Genomic DNA, 26,403 nt, shown 5'->3' on the forward strand with positions numbered 1-26,403 from the left:
CAACCCCCTGCGACAGGCAGGGACACCTTCCACTGGACCAGGTTGCTCAGAGCCCCATCCAACCTGGACTTGAACATTTCCAGGGATGGAGCATCGACAGCGCCTCTGGGAAACCTGTTCCAGAATCATGGGATTTTTTTTTTACAAGCAAAATATACACCTATAATTTTAAGACTCTGTTAGATGAATTCAAAGTGCTACTGAGAAGTAACTTGTGCCAAATTTCACTCTCTACACTTTTGACCTTGTGACTCTAGACAGTCATAGCTCCTGAAAAAAGGTAAGTCATAAACAAAGACAGAATTGCAGTCCTTGACTGGCTCATAAGGAAACACTGTCTCACCTGATAAAAACAAGGAGTAATGTAAGGTGGGTGTGCAAGTTACTAAAAGGTCACTGCGTCCATCTGGCCATGAGACATTAGTCTCTGTTAAAGGCAGACCTAGGCAACACCTAATGCTCTGTGCAGGGGTGCTCTGGGAATATCTGAGATGCTAAAAAGGGACCAGGTGTAAGTTACCTGATCACTCATCCTGCTCCATCAGCTCACACCCCATCTCTTTGTTTTGACTGCTCCAGCTAGGACTCTCCAAAATAAACCCCAGCATGGTTGTGGGGACAGTCCCTGCCACAGGCCTCTCCCAAAAGGCAGTACAGAGCATAAGCACCATGACACTATGCATCATTTTGGCTCCTTCCAATCCCTATACAGACCTGTAGCTCTATCCCAGGGATCTTTGCATCTTGTTGCACCCTCTCATGCCATGTTTTGGGGAATGCAACAACCCCTCAGCATCATGCTTTGAAAACACCATGCCAGAGGGCTGCAATCCAGCCTCCTTGTGGCTGCAGATATTTTATACTGCTTCCAAATGTAGTGATTATACATCTTACACTCAGGTGGTCAGATGAGACCCAGGTCAAAGAGATGAGAAAAGGAGGGCACAGCCAACCTGGTTTGGAAACAGCTCAACCTGGAAACATGGGCCAGCCTACTTTACCTGGTCTGGTGAGAGACTGCTTCTTGATCTCTTGCATCCATCAGCACAGACACTTACGTCTTCTGAAAGAAAGAGGTTAACCTCACAAACACACACAAACACAAACACACACACTCTTTACCTGATATAGGCCTCTGTGCTGCTTGGCCCTGTGATCTGGTCTTCCATGAGATAGGTGTTGTGTGAGGATGACACCAGGTAGTGACTGAGAGGTTGGGTCATGTCCTGGTAAACTTTCCTGTGGGAGGGGTTGAATATGTTCCCCTCATCCGACAGCAGGTACATCAGGAAACCATCCTTGGTCATGGCGTTGCCCCTCTTGGCTGCCAGGTAAACAGACAGAAAACCCCACACTGAAAATGTGATGCCACCAGGTCGTGCCATCACCTTCACCATGGTGCCTCTGCTCTCCAGGGGATCTCAGAGGCAGAATGTGCTCCCCAGGCATTCAGTAATAGCAAAGACATCGATGTTCTCCAGACAAGGATGACACCTTCAGCTGCCTGAAAACGCTTTTAAAGCCCCTTTGCAAGTGTGGCTTTTTTGACACTTACTGTCCTTGATAACATCTTAAAAGTGTCAAAGACAGACCTTACCTCATCTTTCTCTGGAGATTTACAGCATAAAAATCTCTGTTTGAGCATTTCAATGTTTCTTTACGCTAACCCAGAGAAGCTGTCGGATGTCTAAACACAGCCAGATAAATCCTGTCTAGATTACCCAATGAAATACATGATTTGGAAAGAGGAAATACAAAACTACTCCCCATTTTAAAGGAACGAGCTAGATCTCAGTCTAATCCTAAAGCCTGACAGTTGCAAAACCTTGTACTTCTCCTAAAGGAATACCAGGAGAGTGGAAAGCCAGCCCATGATCCTGAGCTGGTTGCTTGAACGCATCCTCCAAGGTGCTCCAGACTGATGGTTCACCTACATTCTGAGCAGACAGACAGTTCTGGGACTGCCCTCCTAAACAGCTGTCACCTCCTTGGCCTCTACTCAGATATCTCATCACCAGATGGCTTTACAGGTGCCCACCATCAAGAACATCTGCCTCCACTCCAGCTTCTGGAGAGCACAAATATTGCTACACTCTCAACCTTGGAAAGCCACATGAGGTCTTGGCATTTGAATAACCCATCTGAGTCTTTCCCTCAGGATTTTCATCATCCTGTAGTCAAACCTGTATCAACCCCTCTCCTGCCAGTGCACCCAAAAAAAAACTGAAGAGAGAGATTTCCCAGCCTCTCCTTGAGCAGCTAATGTTCCCCTAGGAGAGTCGTGTTGTAGAAGCAGCTGTGGGGAGAAAATAATACACAAGACTGCAGGAAAAAGCAGCAGCAACACAATTCATAATTCAACAAAAAAGCAAGATTTTGAAGCAAACCAGCCAGGGTTTTCAACCTACCTCTTTCATTGGGCTCATATCTCTGAATTAAGGCAGGGGCAGCAACAACAGCATCTTCTTCCTGCTGCATCTCATAGAGAAACCTCACCAAGTTCTGGCAGGACATGAACCCTTCTGGGTCTGAGTACATTTGGAAGATGCTGTCTATTTCCTTCCTCTCTGTCAGTATCTTGTAAAATTCCTCTATCTCATCATCCTCCAGAGCCTCTGTTTTGGACTTGTCACAGTGCTGTAAACGTAGAGGGGAGAAGGAATGAAAACCTTCTTTCCTTCTGGCATAGGCCAGCCGTAATCTGCACCAGGGCTACACAACGTAGAACACAAAATAATTGCAAAGAGTTACTGGCCAGTGAGTGAGGAGCACTTGGTCAATGACAAAGGTTCTCTTTGACAAGGCCAATAGTCAAGAAACAGTTACAGTTATTTGTATTTATAGATTATCAGTGTGCTCAAAAGCACCACCCTTGGGTTCCATCACTTGGAGTGCTTCAGTCAGGACAGCTCAAAATAATCTAAGCACAGATCAAGGGTCAAAAGAAATGTAAGTCTTGATCTCAGGAGGAATAAAGGGAAGCAATTAACTCTCTTAAATAATGATAGAGAGTATAGCCAAAAATCCCGTAGGTAAAGTGAAAAAAACCCTCCCCTTGACCTTAGTGGCTCACACCCCAAGAGGCCATCACAACTCACAGTGGTGCTGTTTGCAAAGATGGCATCAAAACCAAATTAAAAACCCCACAATTGCTAAACATGTGCATGTTTAGATATGAAAAAATCCACCTCTCCATGGAAATCTTCCACTCTCATCCAACACCTGCCAAGTAACAAAATCCCCCCAGATTTCCAATCAGATATAATCTTCTCAAGGAACTGTAATTCAGATTCTCCAACTTCCTCTGGGGTTTGAACTTTTCCAGTAGATACCATCTCTGACAGAGCACCACAGCCAAGGACTTGATTGACCATGAAAGATTTGGAGCTTGAGATATGCATGTTAATGTCTCCCTACAGGACAGCAGCTTTTCCAATAACAAGTTTTTCCAGCTTATTTAAAATACTCCCAGGTTCTATTTTTCATCAGAAACTTTTTTTTTTCCTGTGGCAAATCCTGATACTAAATTTGTTGTTTGTTCCAAGCAGAATTCTTCAACTTGTCAAACCAGAGGAATTAAATTGCTTTCCGTCTTTGATCCCCTGTGACAGATAGAGCTGTTTTCCTGGCTTTTATGATGAAAATGCATGTCTTAGTTTAACCAGTCACCACACTAATCTCAACCTAGCTATGCCAATGATCTCAGTGATGGCCTCGGTGGCTTTGGCAGTGCCCCAAAATGATAATGAGGGACTTTCATCCCCTGCAAATCCTTTACTATCTATTTATGGAGCACATATAAAACCAAAGAACATTATCACGACACCCAGCATTTCACAAACTGAAGTGACAGAAAAAAAAGAGTTCAACTTGTTCTGACTTCAGAATCTGCTGGGTAGAAGCTATGGGCTCAAATCAGGGATGGGACAACCTGTGACATGCTCAGTACTAAAAACACCTCCAAATCAGGTTTAAGAATCCAGGAACTGCCTTTTCCTTGCTGCCTTCCATGTCTATGATCCTGTTCTGTGGCTCTGGGAGATCCCTCAAACTAAGCCTAGCATGATGCTTAGCAATTGCAAAAGGAATATAAAGAGGGACAGCAGCTGGTGGAGATGGCAGGGATCTCCTGAATTACAAATGTTCTTTTCTTTAAGACATGACAGGGAAAATGACAAGATACTTCTTCTAGAAAACTGGCATTTTAAGTGGTGTGCCTCGGGACATTTATTCATTAGTTGCCATTAAAGGCTGTGATGAAAACAGGGCAACAGCGCTGGCACCAAACTCCAGGACAGATCAGATGCACGGTATAAAATGGGTTCCTTCTGCTTTGACTACAAGAGGTCCAAATCAGAAAGAGAATCTCAACCCAAAATACCATGTTTGTATCACAAGCCATGGGTCCTGAATGACCCTCGGCCTGCCAGGAAAAACACCTTTCTGATGCATCAGAATGAATATTCAAGTTGAAATGAAGTGAGCAATGAGAGGAGCTTTGCATAACTTCCGTTTGCATTGCAAATGTTTTACTCAGGTGTCTCAAACCTAGATGTGGACACAGAGCCATGTGATGAAAGGCAAGAATAATGTGAGAAAGTGCCCTGCAGCCCCCTCTTGAGCCCTTCCTTCCTGTGACTAAATGAAGAAAAACTCACTGAGACTAAAAGATCACCCTTTAATAGGCTGTAATGCCCCAGTCCATCTAAGCTGAGGCAGGATGCAAACTGAAAATGTAATTGCTTTAGGAGCAAGACAGACCTTCCTGGAGGCTAATCAGTGCTCAGAAGATCTGAATTAACCTCCAAAGAACCTCTCTTTCCAGTGGCTATAGAGGAAACTTAACAATTACTTGCCTAATGATGGTACTTCAACTAGCTCTCTGCATTTCGATGGGTTGAATCAAGGCTTAGCAATTACTTGGAGTCTTTATGCAAAAAGGATTCATTTAATCAAGTTTCCTCTCCTAGAGGTCCCTTGTAACTATTGTGACAGCAGAGGAGGTCCATTAAATGAGAGGAGACTGTGCCTCTAAAATAAAAAATTCAAGTTAAAAAAAATTTAAAAAAAAAAGCAAACCAAGGATGATTTTTTTCAGGTTGTTGTTGATGTGTGAAGATGTAGGAGTGATTCATCTCCTATATGTGAGATGCATCCTTTAGGATGAGGACATTCACACCCTGGTCCCTACTGGCTTCACCTGCACAGACTGCAAGGGAAGTGTTGGCAAGTGCTTCCAATGGAAACATACAACTCAATCAGTGGATTCCCAGCCTTATTTCCATTCCTCCAGGATCTTCCTGGGCAGGGAATAAAGGATGGGATACACCAGCCAGAGTGAGCAGTACAACTGGAATATTGTGCAAGCTGAAATTCTTTAAGATCTGCTGATGACCTTCCCTCCAATTCTTGCAGAGTTACCAGTGAGATGTATATAAAGCAAGGATTAGGAAACTTGGACCTCCTTTGGGGGAAAGCTGCCTGCTCACAGGGAGGAGCAGGAGAACTCCTGCCCAGTGCCCAAAACCACCCACGTGTTTACCACTAATCAGAAAAAAACATTTGTAAAACTGCACACCCATTAATTCAAATCCTGCTTGAGACAGGATGGAAGTTTGGAAATTATCCAGATGTTTTATCTCACCTCAGCAGGATGGATTCTCTAGAGAACAACCAAAACCTTAACAACTGAGAAATTTTCATCCCTTTCTTATCTTTTGATAGGCTCAGCCAGCAAGCTGAATCTTGAGAATTTAGGAGTGTACATCCCTGACCAGATTAAGTATGCCCTGGGAGTATTAAATCAATCAGACTAGTCCAGGCTTGGGTGCAATGTTACGTATTTATCATGAATCTGGAAAGGTTTTTCTCTTATTTTGCACTTCTTTTTTTGTTGTTTATACCTGTCACTTGGCACCCACCTCCTCTGGGAAGCTGAGGATCTGGTATCACAGTTGCAACCAAACAAATTTCAGCCAGACATAGGCATTGCCATACAGTTACGGCACACAAAACTTCTGAAACCCCTGGGAATTGAACTTTGCTTCCCTTTTGCTTGCATTATCCATGTTTGCATTTCATTTTCTTCATCGTGGCAAAATTAGGCATCAATTATGAAGAAAGACCTTAACACACCCTCATCAAAAGCATTGTGCTGGCCTAACTTGGTGGGAATCGATTATTCTGAGCAATAAACTACTGAGCACCAAAACCTGAGCGTCCTTCCTCGGTACAAGAAAAGAAGCCAGGAGTTCACTTTAGGTGGGGTCTCCAACCCAAGCTGAAAGCCATGGGAGACCTTGACCTCAGCCAACAGCAAACCCTTTTTCTGCTTGCTCCCATTACCTGGAAAATCTTCTTGGCATGGTAGTCATCGACCTCAATGTTCACTTCTTTCAGGAAGTCTTTGAGCTCTTTCAGGCTCATCTTGTTGTCTTTGTTTTTGTCAGCTTTCCGCAGGCAGGTGTGAATCCAGCTGCAGGAGGATGTAAGGAAATCTTTCCAGGTCAGTGCCTAGCCTAAACACCTAAATACCTTCTGCTGCACATGGCGGGAGGGAAATCCTCTTCTAAAGGCTCTGAGCCAGCTCTCCAGCTGCTGTAAATCAGCGTGGGCCCACTGAGCAGCTGACACCACCTCACCTTCTGCTCCCACAGAGCACAGTGGTGCCTCGGCAGAAGGAAAATGAGCTGTGATACAACTGATCATGACCCGGGTGAAGCTTTTCACCATCTGGCCAAGGCTGGAGCAGCTCTCTTTACCCTGTAGGAGTTTCTGACCGCAGCCAGAAACAGTTTGACTTCTCTTTTATGGCAGAAAGTACATTCTGCTCCAGATGGTGAAAAGGGGATAAAGGAAAGAATGAAAAGAGCTCCCAAGAGGAGCTCGGTAAATTGATTGTCATGGATTTGTTCAAAATTCAGTGTATCCCAGTGAACACTGAGCCCCAAAAGAAGCATCAATAGTAATTTTTGAACTCACCTTCAGCATATTTTTAGGTATTTCTACCTGTATATCCTAAGAACTTTGTTGTGAGCAGAATCAAACCAAACTTTGTGGGTTCTTGGCTTCCCCTGATGAAATGCACGGGGTCTGTTACTGTGTTGTAGTGTGACAATATTTCGTAAGAGCTTGAGTTTTAATCACTTTAGTATATCCATGGATCTGGAGTAACTGCTGTAAGAATGATCTTTTCAATGTGATTCCAGATAATTTGAGCTGGGTCTCCCAATTTCTTTCAGCCTCTTGGGGAAATCATGTTAGACAGCTGAGACACACTGCAGTTTTAAACACCAAAAAAACCCATGCTTCTTCCATCACGGAACTGACTGCCTAATTTGCTTTACTGTCAAATAAGAAAGGTCATCCAGAAAAATATCTACTTTTCAATAGGAAAAAAAAATGATCAAAGTAAGAATTTGATCTCCAAGAATAACGTTCCATGTCACATAGGAAACAATGCTTCAAGCTCATTCCAGAAAAACTTTAAAAAAAAAATGCCCAATCTGAATGTTAATCAGTGTAAAGCTCAGGATTAGCAAATACCAGCTGAGGCATATAGTGCTGTAACATTTAAACTGGGCCTTTCAGAATGACCCCAAAAAAGGGCATTAGCCATAGGGGCTGCAGACATAACCCTGAAACTGTTCACCAGAGCTAACCCTGCACTGGAACAGTTCCTAGTGATGGAGATATGTATAAATTGTTAGTGAGTATTGTTTGTCTCATGGAAAGCTGAACTTTCTGACTTTAAAAATCTTGGCAGGTGCTAAGCAATGACCTCACCCTGCATCCGTCTTAGCCTGGTAATATTAATATTCCCCTTCTTTAGACATGGAAACCAAAATAAAGAGAGGCTGCATTTCCCAAGGACGCTCCAGAGCCCTGAACCAGGGTCTGGCTTGGACTGATTCGTCCCAGAAAATCAAGTTTGAGTCATGAAGCTCCCAAGAGCAGAGCATGCTGTGCTGGGAGCACACCACACCCACCCCAGGGTGCAGAACACCCCCTTCACCAGCTCTGCTCCAGAGAGGGTCTGCTCAGACTGTCACCCTGGTGCCACCCACTCACACCTGACCCTGCACCTCGGGTCCCCTTCCCAGCCTTCCCTAAAAACAACAGGCAGGAGGAACGCCCAAGTCTGGTGAGCCAAGAGGAAATGCAGTCTGCCACAGTCAAGAGGTGAGCAGCAGGGGTGGACAAAACTACTCTTTTGTGCATAGAAACTACTAGTTTTGTGCTAATCACTGAAAAAAACCCACTTTTTTTTTAAGAGTCTGCATAATCTCCTCTGATAATGAGCCCCCAGAGGTCATGCATGTACCCACAGTCCTCTCTAGCAGGCAAAATGTGGGGCAGTAAATGCACCTGCAAAAGAGTATGCCCAGGTCCTGCCTGTGAATGGAGGATGCTTTTCTCTTAGATCCCTTCCCAGGAGGCTGAGAAATGCAGGAGGGAGATCAGAGAGCCCAGGAAGAGCCCAGGCACACACAGTGGGTCCTCTCGCTGCAAGGGCAAGCAGCAAAGAGGGAAAAAGGAGAGTACAGACAACTGAGGTCTCAGCCTGTTATTCCAGTAAATAGCAGTATTCTGGCCCCAAAATACTCAAACTCTCCATCCATCTGGATCCCCTCAGCTTTGGGATAGCTTAGAGGAGCTGGATGAACTAAGCACTTCAACTGGAAATCCTCTCATCTGGTACAAACACCATTTTTCACTCCTGGCTGTGGGTCTTCCTTTCACCTTATGCCCCACTGTGGGCCTGGCTGGACAAGGAAGGAGCTGCTCCCATTTCTGTATACATCCAGGGACAGCCTGCCTCCTGCCTCTTGTTTTCAAAGGATATGCCAGCTCCAGGGCTACCAGTTCTCTATTAGTTTCAGTCATCCCTCTTTGGTTTCTGTCTGGCAGATATCCCATGAATGTGCTGCTCAGAGCAGAAATGCTGCAGAACTTCTGGTAAGTGCTTTCAGACCAGAAGAAAAGCTCACACATAAACCTCAGAACCGAAGCAGACGCTGCCACCCTGCTCAAATGAAAAGTCCTCTGTATTTTCTGGTCTAAAGTCTTCCCTGCACACATACCTGCAATATTTGCTAAACAACCTATGCCAGCTTGCTGCAAGGTTGAATCTGAGGCTTATTAAAACAGAACTCTGTGTATAAGAACATCAGAAAGGCTCATCAATCATGTGGGAGTTTTATCTGTGTAGGGATATAGGACTGGAAAAGTACTTAAGACACTGAACCAAGTCCCTTTCTACCACAGGCAACTCCATTGCATTCCAAACTGAATGAGCCCCATCTGAAACCAGCAGAGTTTTTACTTTCAATCTTTTTTTTTCAAAACCTTGCACATTCCTTACTTGTTTTGCAAGGCTTTGAGATGTTGAAAAAGATGCCCTGCCAGGCATTTCTCCAGTCATGGAGGGACCCCAGGCAGGGGACACAGCACTTCTCATCTCCTGACTCTTCCCCTTCTGTGCTCACAGATGCAGAGAACACTCCTGAGGTTTAAGGAAGATCTGAGCAAGCCCACACTGCCAAGCAAACCCAGGGAAGGCAGACTAAATTTAAAATCCCAGGCTTTAATTAAACATCATCAAATTTCAAATGAGAAATCATGCTGTTCTGTAATTCCAGGTTACGTTAAATGGCCTGAGACAAGCCCAGATTGGAAGCCAGCACTGCACAGTAATTACTCTTCCAGAAATATGGTTTGCCTACCCACCTTATTTAGCTTCGATTCTGCTTTCCAAAGACAGAAAGGCACTTTTCCATGCTGGAAATTTACAGCCTTCTTCCCTTGCAAATGTCATTGTTATTTTTCCCCCCTTAACAATCTTGTCTCTTCTTATGGGCAAGTTTTTCAGCAACATATTTAACTTGATATGCTCCAGGGACAACTTTATGCAGCCCAGATTTTCCCCTACACACTGTGGGGTGGCTGAGGAGTGACCTTACAGCCCAGAGCTTGAAAAACCATCCAAAAAAGACACTCATAGTGCAGGAGATAAACAGGACATCCCAGGCACTTCAGAACTAATGGAGTCTGATTCCTTTAAGTGAACAGCACTGAGGCTGTGAAAGTGCTTCTCAGACTTCAGAGAATCCACAGAAGAGTGAAGCCTGATGAAAGCTCGGCATTTATGCACCATCTCCTTCTCCATCAGTACATTACTACCCAGCAGAGACCCCACATGGAGTGAAGACTTAACTGAGGGCAAGACTTCCTGGTGCCTGCTCAGACTCGAGCTCCAGCTCTGTGATTTTGCCCAGCTGAGGATTTTGCATCCCCCCTCTTCTCTGATGTTTGGTGTCAAACAAGCCATGAATCCCACCCAGCCTTCTCTCACTGAGAGTGCTATCAGCTTTCCTCTCTGATAGCTGAGTATCTACCTTTGGGAATCTTAAAGGAACTTAATATTTTACAACTTCTGTGGCTCTGTCAAATCAGGGTGAAATCAGCCAACAGGTTCAGATGTCATGGTCAGAGTCTCAGATACACAGGGACTGAAGAAAATCCATCCAAAACTGCACCCACAGATATTCTCTCTTTTTAAACATGAAATCTCTGTTTGCAAAGCAACTTATTGAGTGAAATGCAGCCCCAGGGAAAATTCCCTGTGAATTCAGCAGAGCCAGGATTTCACCCAATAACCAACCCCTCTCCATTTCATAACAAATTCACCCTCCTTTCCTGCTCTATGCCTTTTCCTTTCTGATCTCTGCATTGTCACCAGAGCAACTGCAGATTTTTTCAGGGCAAAACTTCCTCCCATGCTGAGGCAAATAAGGAGTAATTTCACTCAAATCAGTGGAGCTACCCTGGAGTAAATTTGGCAGTGAGAAGAGGAGAATCAGTTCCCTCTCCTTGTATTACCAAGAAACACGGTAAACAGTACGGGCTTTTCATGCCTTGACAAGAAGTGCCTGTCCTGGAGTTTACTTCAATGCAAGTGAAACAGACCCCTGAAGAACACAAAAAAATAATGATTGTTTTATCTGGAGCTCCATGAAAGAGGCAATTCTTTGCTTAAGGAGCTACATTAAGCCTGACTCCACTCTTGCTGGTATCATTGTAAAACAGGGGGGGGAAAAAGCATTGGAAACCAGGGAGCTTGCCTGGGTGCAGAGTGAAAATCCAGTGCCCGGGGCCAACAGGGAAAAAAGGAGGTTAGCCTACTGTCCCCACCCACAGGGAAAGACAAGTACATCTTTGTCTGTGATTAATCACTTTGTAAGGCAAAGGATACTGTTGGAGTTTCTGTTTCTGGTTCATGGAGTTGCTGTGGGCTATGATTTTCCCAAGGCCGGCGATCCAGTGGTTGGCATCATCCTCTGAACTCGCAATGAGGTCCAGGTTTTTCCGCTGGTCTTTGAAGATGATGGAAAAGCAGCGATACTCTGGGACATCCTTGGCGTATTTTTCCATACCTTCTGTTTTATGGCCTGACCTCACATCCCGAATATCTTCAATGGAGACTGTGGAAAGAAAGCAGAGCCTGCTGTCAGCAGGGGTTCCGTCAGCCTTATCTCTACTTGGTGAGAGATATTAAAAAATTACTCTTTCTCCTTTTCCTGAAACCTCTGGAGGGTTCCCTTCCCTTTCCCCCCTTCCCCAAGCTTTGGTACTAAAGAAAACTCAACTCAAAAGGACCAGAAAGAGCAAGAAATTTTAAAAAGAAAACCTCTTTCCTCATGTTCTTTACTTGACAAAGAAGCAGAATATGCCCTAGGTGCCATATTGTGATGTCCTGTTTATGAGACACAAATCACTGCCAAGAGTTTGGTTCCAAGCCCTTGGAGCATCCCTGACTTGAGCATCCGTCAACTCATCCCCCCTGAGAATGGGGAGAGTGGAGCTGTGCCTCCCTGTGAACATCACCCCACAGGAAAATCCTAGAACCACAGAATGGTTTGGGTTGGAAGGGACCATAAAGATCATCCAGTCCCAACCCCCTGCCATGGGCAGGGAAACCTTCCACTGGATCAGGCTGCTCCGAGCCGTGTCCAGCCTGGCCTTGAATAATTGCAGGGATGAGAAGTCCACAGTCTCTCTGGGCAAAATAAGAGGTGACTTCAGTAAGAGGAGGGTAGGGAACAAAACTATCCTTCTTTAGATTGCAAAAAGAGTGAGAAGGCAAAATTTAAGAACCCATCTGTTCCTCTCAGTCAAACGTGCAAATTAAGGAGGCAAAGACCAAAGCTTCAGAGCAGTCTGGTGTCACCCATACTCCATCCTAACCCCTGCCAAGGGCAGACTTTATCTTCTTTGCTGAAAGAAAGGAAAACACTGCTTTCAAGATCATCCTTCCCCATTTCCATCTCTGCTCTTCAGCTGGTGGAAATGAAGGCTGAAGTTGCTCCAAGTTTGCAAAATGCACACACAAGGCAATCCAGAAAGAGCAGTGTATTAAGAGACTTGTATTAAACAAATGTAAGTAACAGAATCAACCCTAAAATGCCCTTGAGAGCAATCAGTGCCCTCAAACTGGGCTGAAATCAGGCAAGCTCCCAGCAGCACCCACAGCCTCTGATTGTCTTTCAAGGGTCACTTCATGCATCTACGAAACACTGGCACAAGTTGCTCCGAGCAGTTGTGGATGCCCCATCCCTGGAAGTGCTCAAGGCCAGGTTGGACGGGGCTTGGAGCAACCTAGTCTGGAACTTTGTTAAAAAGCAGTGCATGAGTATAAAATATCCCCAAAGTTTAGCTGAACAGGAGAAACTTGCCTTTAAGCATCCATTTCACCATTAAAGTGCCCAGTTCATTCAAAGTCAACACTGTAGAAAAAACCAACTCAGTATCCACCTGCACATTTTTGGCATGGCTGCCTTGGGATCATCTAAAGTTCATCAGATGCTCATTAGAGGATTGAAAACCTTCCTTTTTTCCCAGACCAGTCATGATAATGCTCAGGTGCTGGGGAAAAAGACATTTAAAAACCACCTAAAATTTCAATCTTCAAAAATCAGTGACTTTCTAAAAGCACCACTTAACATTTGCTTCAAGTTCTCACAGATGCTGGGGTGGTCAAACACCTTCCACAGCACTTTGCTGGTTTGGTTTCTATACAAGAACACACCATGAGGAGCTCCCTGGAGCCAGCAAAGCTGCTCCCTGACAATTATGAGCCGTTTTCTTTGTGTGGTCTTTGATTATCACTTTGTAAAGGCCAACAGTTGATCATTTGAGAGGAGGGGAGGAAAAGGTTGGGTTGGGCTGGGCTGCTGTGGAATTATGTTATCTGGCCAATTTACCTTTGAGTGAAAGTTCATGGGTTTGAGTCCTAAAACCAGCTCAGAAAGAAAAGGGCTGTAATTCCCCCACAGCTGGGCCTTGCTGGTGACCTTGCCCTTCAACCAGGACATTAATCAAATTATAGTGGTTGTGCCTCAGGTGGAACTTCACCTTGAATATAAAGCATGCTATCGTGTTTGGCCAGATTCAGCTCAATCAGAAAGTCTGAAGTTTAGTCAGGCTTCTTTTATAGCCAGTGGGAAATAAAGCAGCTTTTGGAACACAAGTGTTCCGTCCCATTCAAACAAAAACTTCAGGGTAAGATAAGTCACACCCTGAATCCATGGCTACAGTGGACCCTTGACCAGAAAGGAAGTGCAGGCTGGGCATCTCAGACTGTCCATAAGTAGGGGATTCTCCTCCTCTCTGGGTCTCTTCTGCTTATGGCAGTGAAGTGGAAGGATCATCCTGTTATTCCTCTTCACCTGCCAGCTGCTCACCACTGCTTGGCTCACAAGAGTTATTGTCCTGCAGAATGGCTCGTTAGTCTGCTTGTGCAATCAGTCCCTAAACTTTGGGTTGGCAATGGCCTCATGTTTCCAAGACCAGAAAATCTGATGTTAAATATTGGAAATTTAGAATGGATTCTTTGGAAACCATTACGTGGCTGCATGAATCCACTGGAAAAGAGAGCTGTGTGGGAGGAAAAAAAGATTGAAAACCTGTGTCTGGAAGGGCTGCCTTGATCTCTTCAGGGTGTGCTGAGAAGAGGATGATGGAGATAAAAGAGCTCCTCAATACAGAAAAGGTACAAGGATGGCTGAGGAGCAGGACTGGTGTCTATTGTAGTCACACAAGAGACACGGAGAGAAACTATCACCACAGGAACTGTTCAAAAAGCAGGGTAAGGAAGGACACTTTTTATAGCTTTCCATAGCTTGGTTGTGTGTACTGTTGTCATCTATCAATAAAAAAAGCTGAAGCCAAAGGACTCAGCCCAAGCCATCTGCTAAAGTTATCTCTTCTCTGGAAAATCTTAACCCAGCATGAGTACTTTATCAGCTGCTCCCAGACAGCCAGTGTACTCTATTAGCAGTCCCAAACTAACTGTGTGTTCAGCTGAGCTATCTGCAAGGAGAAATCAAAAATATCCAGGGGACAGACACGTTTCACAGCAGAGGAACACTCACAGCAAACAGCCATCAATCCCGTCTCCCTGCAGCCTCCCTGTTCCTTCCCCATCACGCCACAGCGGGGAGATAACCACAAGCAGAAGAGAATCTGGAAAGTTTGCATCTACTTCTGAGTGTTTGCGTCTGCTGAAGAGGTGGTTTGCAGAGAGCCCAAAATATGACGCACAACACAAGGAAGCCTGTGTTCTTCCTGGCCTCCCGACACCGACTCACACAGGTTACATCCTGGTCAGCCTTCCTGGCTGCTGTGGATGCTGCTCGGGCAGCCAAAGGCTCCCCACTGCCATGGACATACAGCAGCATTTCCTGGAGCCAGTGAAATTCCTCCTGTCTGAACTACTCTCAAGGAGATGTTGAGAACTTTCTTTGTAGCCCTCCTTTCAGTTTCCATCACTGGATCCTGCTCTTGTGCTTCTCCCTTGCCGATTTTCAGCCCAGCACCCTTTTCCCCTTTCACCCCTGGCATCAGCAGGCAGGGATGACTCAGGCCCTCAGGATTCTTTTGACAGCCATGATATTTTTAAGCAACCAACATGTATCTTTTGAGTGTCTCTTTTGATTTGGATTTCTCTCTTCATGGCTTTCAAGAAGCTTGGAGTTACACTTGCAAACTCATCTCCTCGTGCAGAAGGAACACCTCTTAAAGGAAATCAACTGCATGATCTTTAAGGTCCTTTCCAACCCAAGCCACTCTATGATTCTGGTGTAGAAGAGCCAGAAGGATGAGCCTGACAACATTCCTAATGATGAGAGCACTTCTCTGAGAGATCAGCCCTGGCCTCTCCATCTCCTCTCTCATCCCTGTTCCACAACTGAAATGTCCAGACTGTGCTGGAAGCATGAACAGTAAACTCTCTGGTAATCCTAAGGAATACAGGGAAAGGAGGAACAAAGGCAGAGAACAATCCTTTTGTTTTCTTCCTGTTTGATAGGCAGTCCTTTGAGATGAGACATTTTGTCAAGAGTATTTGTCAAGAGAGAAAATAATAAACTGAACCCACATCTCCTGCAAGCTACTGAGCATGTGAAGGACAAGGACTGACAGGTGTTTCTCTCTTCTTGTGCCTTTGCTGATGAAGTGGGAGAAGAGGGTCACTGTATGGGCACTGCCAAAACAGCCTTCCTCGAGTTACTGCTTAGGGAAGGGGGGCAGCTTTTCACTCTGGGGGAAGAACTCCTCAGATCCTTTCCTCATCCTACCCCCTGTCAGAAACAGGGGACCTCTGCAATGTGGCATTCAGTCACATTTAATTACTCCATCCCACTCTAATTGGCTCAGTAAGTCACTTCTGTTTACTGTCAAGAAATGCAGATGAGAAGTGTGCTCAGCTGTACAGAGCCTGCACACCATCCCACATGTCTGCAGAAAGGCCAGACCCTCGCCAGCTGCACCTTGGCTCAGCATCTTGTCAGGAACAGATGAAAGCTGCTACCTGACCCCAGGACCATCCTGCAGAGACACTACATGGATTTCACAACATGCTGAGTGCAGCCCGTGTGCTGCTCCTCGCTTTGGTTTCACCCCGGCAAGAGCTGCTCAGCTGAGTTCGGTTTCACCAGGGGTGGCTGATGCTAATGGCCAAACGCAGCTGGGATCAGGACATTTGTAACCAGTGGGATCTGGAGCTCTGTCAGCTCCCTGGGCTGGGAACACCAAAGGCCATCCATCACCCTCATCCCCGAGGGATACTTTAACATAATGACTCACGGGTGGGTTCAGCGTGAGCCCCGCTGTGCCGTGCCTTCCTAGCCCTGCCAGCACTGCTCTTTCATCTCCCTGGGTGTGAACTACGGCAGGTCCCAGCTGCTGATTCCTCATCCATTCTCTTCTCCACTCCCCCTCCACCGACATGCTCAGCAGGTTGTTCTAACTCAAGATCTGCTGCACAGCAGTCCGCCCTCGTTGCTGGCGTGTGCCCACCAGCTGACAACCAGCGAGACAATGCACAAGCAATTTTACAGGTTGTTTGCAAATACCTTTTAATGTAAGGTCTTTACCCAATCTTTCAGTCTACCCATCATGGCTTAGGGCCTTAAGGCAAAGAGAGTGATCTCTATTTACATTCCTTCCACACAAGCAGGGCCCTGCAAACTATTTTGGCGACCAGTTCCTACTTCCTCTGCCATCACAGCACTGCTAAATTTGGATCTGAGGCTCTCAACGCTTCTGCCTTTGCATTTAACATATGCTACAGAGAATAAGGTCAATATTTGTCAGCACACTGCCTGTGATGAAAACTGACCAGCGACGCCCACGGTGGCCTGATTCAAAACTCAATCGAAGAAACAGGCAGCTCTGCCTCTGAAATGACGTGGTTTATGGCTTGAGCAATTTTGATAAAAACTAATGAGACCCACAGACAGACGGTTTTGTTTTCGCAGCTGACGGCCGCCTTGCATAACGCATTCGCATCAGCAAATATTTTTTCCAAGGATAAATACATGTCTGACCACGAAAGCAATGATTCCTCAAGAAACTGCAAAAGGAAGCTGTCAGTGCAGCCAGCTACCTGCTGTGTGCACACAGGTTGCTGAGAGTTTCTGTTGACTTTAGACACTTATCAGGGACAATTTCAAGCTTTTCTTCTTGACTCAAGCAAACACAGAGCAATATTACATCCTTCCTGTTCCTCTGCAAGCAAGTTCAGGACATTAATTCAATGGAGACAATAATTTATTCTTCCACAAAAGTGGTATGGTATGTTCACTGCATGGCATTTTAAGGACATCCATAAATTTCACAGCAAGCCAAAAGCAAAGGAAAAAGTTTTCTGCTGAACACAGGTCTTAGCCTATAAACATAAACCTTTTGTTCTATGATTAAACCAAGCAAAAATACCCTATAACTGTGCCAGAAGTCAGAGGAACAGGAAAAAATTCTTTGCATTTTTAATAGTAACAGCAAATAATTAACAGATCAAAATATCAATTTCATGACTTTAAGTAATAATACAATCATCACTTGCAACACTCAGTAGTGCAACTGAATTTAGCTCACCTCCCAAAACTGATTATTTTAATCAAAACACGGAAAAAAAAAATATCCAACAATAGTAGTTTTTACATAAGCTTTTGGGCAGAAATGGAAACATTTCAGTTACAACTCCTGACGTTCTCTCTTGACTTCACTGCTCGTGACTCAATGACGCAGCCCCAGTGAGTCATTCCTGGTTCAGTGTGTGAAGCTCGTTCACGTTCACGGCTGTCAAGGAAAACATCACCTCCCTGAGCCTCCAGGAGAGAGACAGTGCAGGAGATAGCAAAGCACCATCCCTGGGGCCCCACTGCAGCACCCCTAAACTTAATTGACTCGTTCAGCCTTTTCCTTCTGCCTTTGAATACCCTGTTTCTCCACCAAGTGGTCAAAAGGATGATTCACTGGAAAGTTTTCAACCATTCCCACAAATCCCTGAGTTGAGAGAGTTTTTAAAGGGATTGAGTCTGGCTTAAGTGAGCTCACACTAGGGATTACAGCTGGTTTAAGAAAATACTTCCAAAAATCAATTTCATTGAAAGCAGCAAATGCCTTTTTGCTCTTTTTTTATCACCTAGATGAGATCTGATATTTGACCACAGATAAACAAGACAGTGCTACTGACAGGCTGCTGCTCCTGCAGCCGAGTCCCTCTGCTCCCTTTGGCTCTCCTCCCTCATCACCACAGTGATGCTCAGGAGTGCATTGCCTCAGAATGAACTGATTTTCAGCTCCCTCACACAGATCTTTTCCTTGCCCCAAAACTGTTAATCCTGCCACTTTGACTGTTTTTGGAGCCCAGGGAGAAAGCTGTGGAAAAGCCTCATGGGCCAAAGAAGCATCCACCCTCCTGTGGCCCTATACACCAGTTCAGATAATGAGAGCAGCAGCATGTTTGTCGACCTGGTTGCAGCTCAGACACAGGATGGAGCAGGCTGTGGTGAAAAATGGATTTTTAAAGATGCTTTTGGGCAGCCCTTGGTGCCCAGCACCCCCATGTTCCTACTGGAGGCAACCAGAGAGTACACACAGGGCAGAACATGCTTGTTGGAAAACTGACTTAAGATGCTTCAGGGGTTTTTGGGGAAAAAAAAGAAAAAAGTCCCCTGGGGCCTAAATAGAACATACTGAAAAATAAGGAATTATTGACAATAAGGAGAAAATGGATTATTCTACCTGCTCAGAAAGCATTTTGGAAGGACAGCTTATCCCCAAAGCCCTGTTTCGGTAATGCAGCTATGAAGACAGCATCTAATTTAAATTCCCAGTTGTTTAAAATATTAAAGACAATAAAGGAAGGTACTGGTTGTACCCCGTGTATCTGATCCAGGCAACATCTGCTCCTGTCACAACCCTGATATGTGGGGCTTTTTGAACTTCAGACATCTGAGATTCTCCTGTCCAACCCTGGCAGTCCCCAGTTTTATCTACCAGACTCCACCACACAATGGTTTACAAATAGCTTTTCCACATGGTCATAAGAACACCAACAGGAATAACAAGAAGCTATCCAAACAAAAACATAACCCTTGGTGTACCCAGACTTGGCTCCTCTGAGGTGCATCCATCGCTGTCAGCAATGCTGTGGATAAGATTAGACCTGCAGCTAAACCTCCCAGTTTCCATTCTGCTCACCCTGTTTTCCATCCTGAAAAGGGAGCTTATCTGCAGCTTTAGAAAGGCTTTGTCCTGGAGAGCAAAGTCAGTGTCTGTTAACAAGGAAGGGTGTCCCTCTGGAGAGACTCGCCCTGCAGTCCCTGATTTTGGGTCTCAAATCCTGACCCTGGACTCTTCCTCTGATGTGACTGCCTTCACACTGGACCAATAAGAAGGCAGCTGTGGTGATAGAGCTTGTCAGAGGCCACAACACAAGTCAGGGGGAATCCATGCTCTACCTGGACCCAAAGCAGCCTGGTGAAGTTGAAAGCTCCAGAATGAAACTCAGACACAGTAATCGCTCTGAAAACTTGGGAATGGAAGGACTCAGAGGATCAATAAAAGAGAAAGGCAAGGAGAAACATGACCAGAAGGTTGAGGGAAGTGATTTTGTCCCTCTCCTCTGCTCTCATGCTACAACACCTGCAGTACTGCATCCAGCTCTGGGGCCACCAAGGATGTGAACCTGTTGGAGTGAGTGAAAAAGATGCTCCAAGGGCTGGAGGCCCTCTGCTCTGGAGACAGGCTGGGAGAGGTGGGGGTGTTCAACCTAAAGAAGAGAAGGCTCCAGGGAGACCTTAGGGCCCCTTCCAGTGCCTCAAGGGGCTCCAAGAGATCTGGGGAGGGACTTTGGACAAGGGCCTGGAGCAATGAGACAAAGGGGAACGGCTTCACACTGCCAGATGGCAGGTTTAGATTAGCTATAAGGCAGTAATTCTTTACTGTGAGGGTGGTAAGGCCCTGGCACAGGTTGCCTGGAGAAGCCATGGCTGCCCCGTCCCTGGAAATGTTCAAGTCCCTTCCAACCAAAACCATTCTATGATTTTATGAAAATGGACCTCCTTGGTGTTATGGCTTGGGACTTGGCAGGAGTCAGTACTCATCTCTTGCTGACTTCCAGGTTCAGGTGCATCTGGAGCAGCCCCAAGGTGTCCCTCCAACCCTCCCAAGAGCTTGGCACCACAACTGCAGGCACAGGCTCATATCCTGCCAGGAGCATGTGGGACACAGCCTGTTCAGCTCCCACAGCCAGACAGGTGTCAGGGTGCAAAGCCAGTCTGGCCAGAGCTTGCCTGCACAGAGCTGCAAGGACAAGCTCTGCCTCCACTGACTTGTCTCCATTGCTGTTATCCTGATGACAAAAATAAAAAAAGGATCTTTCCTTGGGAAAGGTGTGCCTGCATGGAGCGTCAGGAGCAGGCACGTGCTGTGAGCCAGCAGGTAACATTACTCCATCTCCACGTGTCACTGAGGTCACTCCCAGGGCACAGCAGGTTCTCCTGCCCACAGTGGCACTGCCTGTCTCCAGCAGTGTGGCAATGCTGGCTGTGCCCAGTTACCAAAGTGTATCTGTAAATCCACACCCACGCAGGCACACCCCCAGCGTGTGCCCAGAGCCCAGCTCAAAGGGTTTGATCTCACTCTTTTTTATAAAATGTAAAATTTTTTATAAAACTTTATTATTTATAAAATACTGTTTTTAAAAAACAGTTGCACCCCCTCTCCATGCCACTGCCACAGCCATGGATCCACCAGGCTTCTCCAGGCAAACATCAGGGTCCCTGGAGCCATAGCACAAGGATCCCGTCCCATTTACTTCCAAGGACTAGGTGGGCTTAGGACTGTTGCTGTAGGTGCTCTCAGACCCCATAATTTGGAAACTGCTGGCTCAGAGCATAGGAAAGGGAGCTCTGAGAGTCATTTTTCTCAACTTGTGTCCTTATCTGTTTTAGAGCAAGATATATTAGCAAGATTATATATATAGCAAGGTATATATTACCTGGGAAAGGACTTTGGTTTTATATGGGACAGAGCTCAGCAGAGCAGGCGTTCCCAGGCAGCAAACACTCACTGAGGACTCTCTGTTTGCTGTTGCTGTGATGGGTTATTGCACTGGGAGACCTGAAGAGCCCAGCTGAGCTCAAGACCCTGCCAGGATGGGCATCCAAACACTCAGGAGGGGACAAGTCTCCAACCCAAAGCCTCAGGGGAGGTCTCACTGCAGACTTCCCCTTTTATAAAATAGGAGGGAGAGGGACTTTTTACAAGGGCAGACAGTGATAGACAAGGGGAAACAGTTTTAAACTAAAAAAGGAGAGATTTAGATTAGATGATAGAATTAAATTCTTTACTCAGAGTGTGACAAGACACTGGCACTGGTTGCTCAGGGAAGCTGTGGATGCCCTATTCCTGGAAGTGTTCAAGGCCAGGCTGGATGAGGCTTGGAGCAACCTGGGATAGCAGAAGGTGTCCCTGCCCATGGCAGGGGGTTGGAACTGGATGATCTTTAAGGTCCCTTTCAGCCCAAACCTTTGTGATTTTATGATTCAAAGCCTTTTACAGTTAGTTAGAGGAAGAGAAAGAAAATGTGTGGAGAATGCACAAAGAGATTAAATGAGGTGCCCAAGGTCATGTGAGAAGAGTGTGGCCATCAGGGTTACAAACCAAACATATTTTACCCTGCTACTTTACTCCTCCTACTGAAAACCTTATCAGTGTTTGTGGGAGGAAGGGAGGTAATTTGGAAGACCCACCCTTCATTTAGTTAATTGTGATCATTACCAAAAAAATTGTGTAATTAACACATTTCAACATGCCATAAAACATTCCATGTTGCTAATTTATCTCCTGGATTTACAAGACTACAATGATTAGTGAAATATGGGAGAAAAAACGGCAGAAAATATGGAGAAATTTGTCAGAAAAATATGAAATGAGAAGAAAAGAAAGATAGACACACACCCTGCCTGATTCCATTTTGACTGCACAATTGGTTCAGTTTGGTCCCAAGTACAGTGCCAAGCTGGGTGCTGCTGGAACAGAATGGTTTTTCCTGTGCCATATAATGGTGATTGTAGTATCTGGACTTTTTACAACAGGGCAGATCCTGCGTTTCCAAGATAAGGATGAGAAAAGGGTTTCCTTCCCAGAGACATTTCCTGTCAGCCCTTGGATTTCCACATCTCTGCAGTTCCCTTGTGAGGCTTAAATGCCAGTTTTCCCCAGGGCTGCAGGCAGGAAAGGAGCATCCTGGCAGAGCCCACACCACAAATGCTCACACCATGTCTCACACTGAGAATTAGGTCTCGGGCACCTGAGTGACTGAACAATTTGGGGAGGAAACGAGCCAGGAAGGGCTGCTGAGACCAGCACAGCCCACCCCACAACCATTTGAGGCAGCAGCTCATGAGCTTGGGCAATGTGGCCGTTCCTGACACGGCGGATTCCTCGTGGCTGTCCCAGAGCTGACAGCATCACTCAGTTTGTGTGTCACAAGACGAATGAAGGACCTGCTCTCATGGCTCCAAGCCCTACCTCCACACCACACCATGGCCCTGCTTCACCCCAAGCACCTCTGAGGAAGCAAACTTTACTCACAGATCTGTGACTCTGGGGATCTCAGCATCTTCTTTGACTCCTGCCATATGGTTTTGCAGTCCTCCTGGAGCTTATAGAACCGCTCCTTTCTCCAGGAGCTTGACTTCACTTTCAGCAGCTGGCTGCCTTTCAGGAGGAACTTCAGGTCCTTGTCATCTTTGAGGCCTGTGGAGAAACAGAAGTGGTAATGTTTTAAGAGACAGTTCAAGAAATGATGCTCAAAGTGTTTTTCCTTCCACAGAGGCAGCCAGGTCTGGGGAGGACAGCAGAGCAGAGAGACCCAGAAATCCCCCACGCCACTTCATGATCACAAAAGAGGCTGAAGCCTCGTATGAAGACTTTGTGTTATAATTGTCAAGTGTTTTACAAAGATAAAATATCTCCTTCCCAGCAAATACAGCCTACTGTTAGGATGCAAAAACTACAACAAAACCAACAACAGAACAGTAAAAACAGAGAAAGGAAAATTGCATAACTTGTAACTGGAATGCTGTTAGGAACTTTCAAGTGATTTCAAATCTATTCTGCAACAAAATTTCCTTTGCGGAAACAGGAATACACAAAGATATTTCTCATCCTCCTCTGGCAAGCAGTGCCTTCCTATCCACGTGGGAATTTTGCTGATCAGATGAAGCTTAGGAGAGAGAAGTTTGGTGACAGGCAGCAACAGATCACTAAGGCAGCAGCAAGGAGCAGCCACGCTCTCCTCATTGCTCAGCCATCCGAAGGGTCCTCCTCTTTCTTACACTACAAGGCCGATGCAATGTCAAGTAATAACAACCAGACCTTCTGGTTGTGGGAACTTTGGATTTCACAACTTAGCCTAGATTCAGGAAGGCACTTAAAACATCTAGAGAGGCAACAGGCACCTACTGAGACTTTGAAAACACAGACTTGGCATTCTACATGGTTTTGAGTGTCTCAGCAGTGCATGACTTCACATACCTAAATACCTTGGAGAATCCGTCTCTCAAACCAACCAATGATTACAGATCTGGGCTGAGGAGGGTGAGAGCATGAAACATGAGGAAGACATCCTGGGCTTCCTGTAATAGGCCCCTTGCAGCTCTGTGACACTGCAGGAAAGGCTGGTTCAGAGCTGGTGAAGCAGCATTTAACTCTGCAGTGCTGACCATGCACATCCCAACTCAGTGGGAATTTTTCCAACCTTGCCTTGACAGTGCAGGTAGCCACTTGGCCACCGGCAGCCACCTGCCGCTCAGCTCCAGGGAAATTGCTCAGTATTAGACAAACATAACGTGGGGTCTCACAAGTAACAATTTTTTATTGCCGTGTCCCCTGTTGGGTTGGGTTGGTTCTTCTCTGGGAGACACAGCTGCTTTGAATCACTGGCTTTTAAACAAGGCAAGACAATGAACTACCGAGCACCACTTCAAGCCTGCTTGAAAAACAAAACCATGAGATCTAAGTGGCCAAATTCCCATTCTCCTGACATCCCATACAGGAAACTGAAGCACCAGCTGCTGCAAAACACCAAGGTGGGTCATGGTGGCAGCAGCAAAAACCTGCACTGGGAGTTTGTAACTGGGATACACAGGCCTAAAGAGAGCATTTTAAGCTGCCAAAGCCTGAGATTTTCATCAGAGATAAATACTAGGGGTGTCCAGTGTCCACTTTGTGAGCCGCTCACACCATTTACTGATTTTGCAGAGGTCAAGGACCATGCCCAGAGCTGAGCCAGGCTGAAACTTCCAGATTTGAAAGCATCAGAGTGGAAGCTGGAGATCCTGCAAAGGTGGCTTTGGCCTCTCTCTTTCCTCAACATTAAATTAGCTATCTTGTTAATTGTCTTCCCCACTACAGCATCCCCTGGGCTTCTCAGCTCATGACTGATCTAGAGGTTCCTAAGAGGGGAATTTGAATGCTTCCCCCACTGAAAACCTTAGAAAAAAATTCATGGAGAGAAAAAAAAAAAAAAGCTGTGTCCTGCAAAGCACAGAAAGGTGAAAAGTTGAGGCCAGATAATGGGACCTTGGACAGCATTCCCAGGGCTTCATAAGAGGCCAGATCATCTGGAGGAAGGATGGACAGGACAACACCACAAAGGCCTCCCAGGTTCTCGGTCTCCTGAGTTGTGCTGGGCTGGCTTCTGCTCTAAGGAAAAGGTCCTCCAAGTGCACAGACTGCAGCCTCACTAACATCCCTGGGGCTCCCCTCATGGTTCCTGGAGAGGAAACCAACTTCTCCCTTTTCTCTATCCACCCACATTTCTAATCTGGCTCCCAGCCTCATTCTTCCCTTTTCTTCAGATCCCAACCACTGGAAGCATCATTACAAGACTAGGAGGAGGACATGTCACCCTAGGGTGACATGAGGAGGAAAGCAGGAAAACCATCAAATCCTTTGGATGCTTCTGTCCATAAGTGTGGAACAAGAAATCCATTTAACCAGGGCACGTTTTGTTCCACAGACCCTGCGTGCAGCATCTGTAACGTGTCCTGCTACCAGGACATCCCAAAGAGCTGCACCAACGTAATAAAGACAAATCTGGATGGGCACAGGTGGTGGCCAAGGGCAGATTCCTCTCCTCCAGACTTGGACCACACAGTTCAGACACAAAATGGAGCTCAGAGCCCTTCATCCCATTCACCAGCACAGCCCAGTCAGACCAATAGCATGGTCAAAACTCCCCTTCTTCTTCCCAGGATCTAACTATGGGGTGGGAGCAGACCTCCCACTCATCCTTGGCCACTGTGCCTGAGGACCAGGAGAGGTCAAATGAACAGCAAAGGAGGGCACTGGACTTCGCAAGAGCAAGAGGGAAGGATGAAGATGGACGGTGCATGGTGAAGGCGTGGCAAAGATAAAAGATGCCAGTGGCAGTGGGAGAAGCCAGGGAGGGGACAGAGACAAGCTTCCCTCTAGGAGACAGCAGGTTTGGCCAGAAAAGGGCAAGAGGGCCAACCATGAGTGTCTAACAGCTCTGACATCCCTTTGACGTGGCATCCTTTCAGACACAGAGCAGTCACCCAGAGACGACCTGTGTCAGTGATGACCCCAAGCCCTGCCTTAGCCGCCCAAAGGAAAGAGGGGCATCCCCTTAACGGGGTGGGTGCAGCCTGTGTCAGGCTGCTCAGGGTCTGTCTAGCAGCAGTTCAAGCTCACACAGCTGAATTGGACAGGGAAGAGGGCCAGTGCTTTGGGCTCTGCTTCCGATGCCCAACCAAGCACTGGCACAGACTTTTTTTGGGTGAGTCGTGTAACTTCTGTATTCCTACCTGCAACAGTGTTTTGTTAGACCAGAGATGCAGCATAAGACAGTCTGATCTGCTGATACAGAAACCACAAACACACCCCTGATGTGTCACGGTGACATTACTCTCAGCTGGTTATTTGAATTGCTTTCCAGAAAAAAACCCCACCTTTTCCCAGCAGAAACCTGAGGATTTCTTCCTAAAAATCCCATGGAGAACCATGGAATGGTTTGGGTTGAAAGGAACCTTACAGGTCTTCCCATTCCACCTCCCTGCCATGGGCAGGGACACCTTACACTAGACCAGATTGCTCAAAGCCTGAAGCTGAGGAGGTTTATGGTTCAGAGCTCCATCTCACATCAATGAAAACTCATATCAAAGAAACCAGAGTACACATTGTACACATACATCATTTCAAAGATAAAAAACACTGGGCAGCAGGACAAGGATATTGACTCCCAACTATATAACAACATTAAGCATGAGAAGTGCAATCACTGCACTGAAATAAATGTGCAAATCCTGCCTGAAACATGTGTCAGGACTGGGTCTAGCATCCTCTGTAAAATACCAAATACACACTTGGCATGCAAAATTTCAGAGTGCCTTTCAAGGGTCAGGACCCCCTTCCTTGCCAAACATCAAGCACACACTTTCTGAACAGAATATACTCAGCACGCAGTGATGTTCAGAGTGAAAATCATGTTTGGCCAAGGTAGGAGTGCCTCAAGCACACACAGCACTT

General features: G+C 46.0%; 1 protein-coding gene across 3 annotated transcripts in view; it reads right to left on the reverse strand.

The window, feature by feature from the left end:
* Positions 1-26,403, reverse strand: part of PLCD1 (phospholipase C delta 1) — a 50,913-nt gene that overhangs the window by 15,386 nt on the left and 9,124 nt on the right. For 2 of the 3 annotated variants that reach the window (XM_032097538.1, XM_032097469.1), the window contains exons 2-6: positions 22,444-22,608; positions 11,255-11,483; positions 6,346-6,475; positions 2,409-2,712; positions 1,123-1,324 (exon numbers count right to left, since the gene is read on the reverse strand). In XM_032097538.1, the coding sequence (XP_031953429.1) occupies positions 1,123-1,324; positions 2,409-2,712; positions 6,346-6,475; positions 11,255-11,483; positions 22,444-22,608 (1,030 nt within the window). The remainder of the gene's footprint in view (positions 1-1,122; positions 1,325-2,408; positions 2,713-6,345; positions 6,476-11,254; positions 11,484-22,443; positions 22,609-26,403) is intronic. The other variant, XM_032097605.1, reaches the window with a different exon arrangement.

The sequence above is a fragment of the Corvus moneduloides genome, chromosome 1 (assembly GCF_009650955.1).
Source record: "Corvus moneduloides isolate bCorMon1 chromosome 1, bCorMon1.pri, whole genome shotgun sequence".
Classification (NCBI taxonomy): domain Eukaryota; kingdom Metazoa; phylum Chordata; class Aves; order Passeriformes; family Corvidae; genus Corvus; species Corvus moneduloides.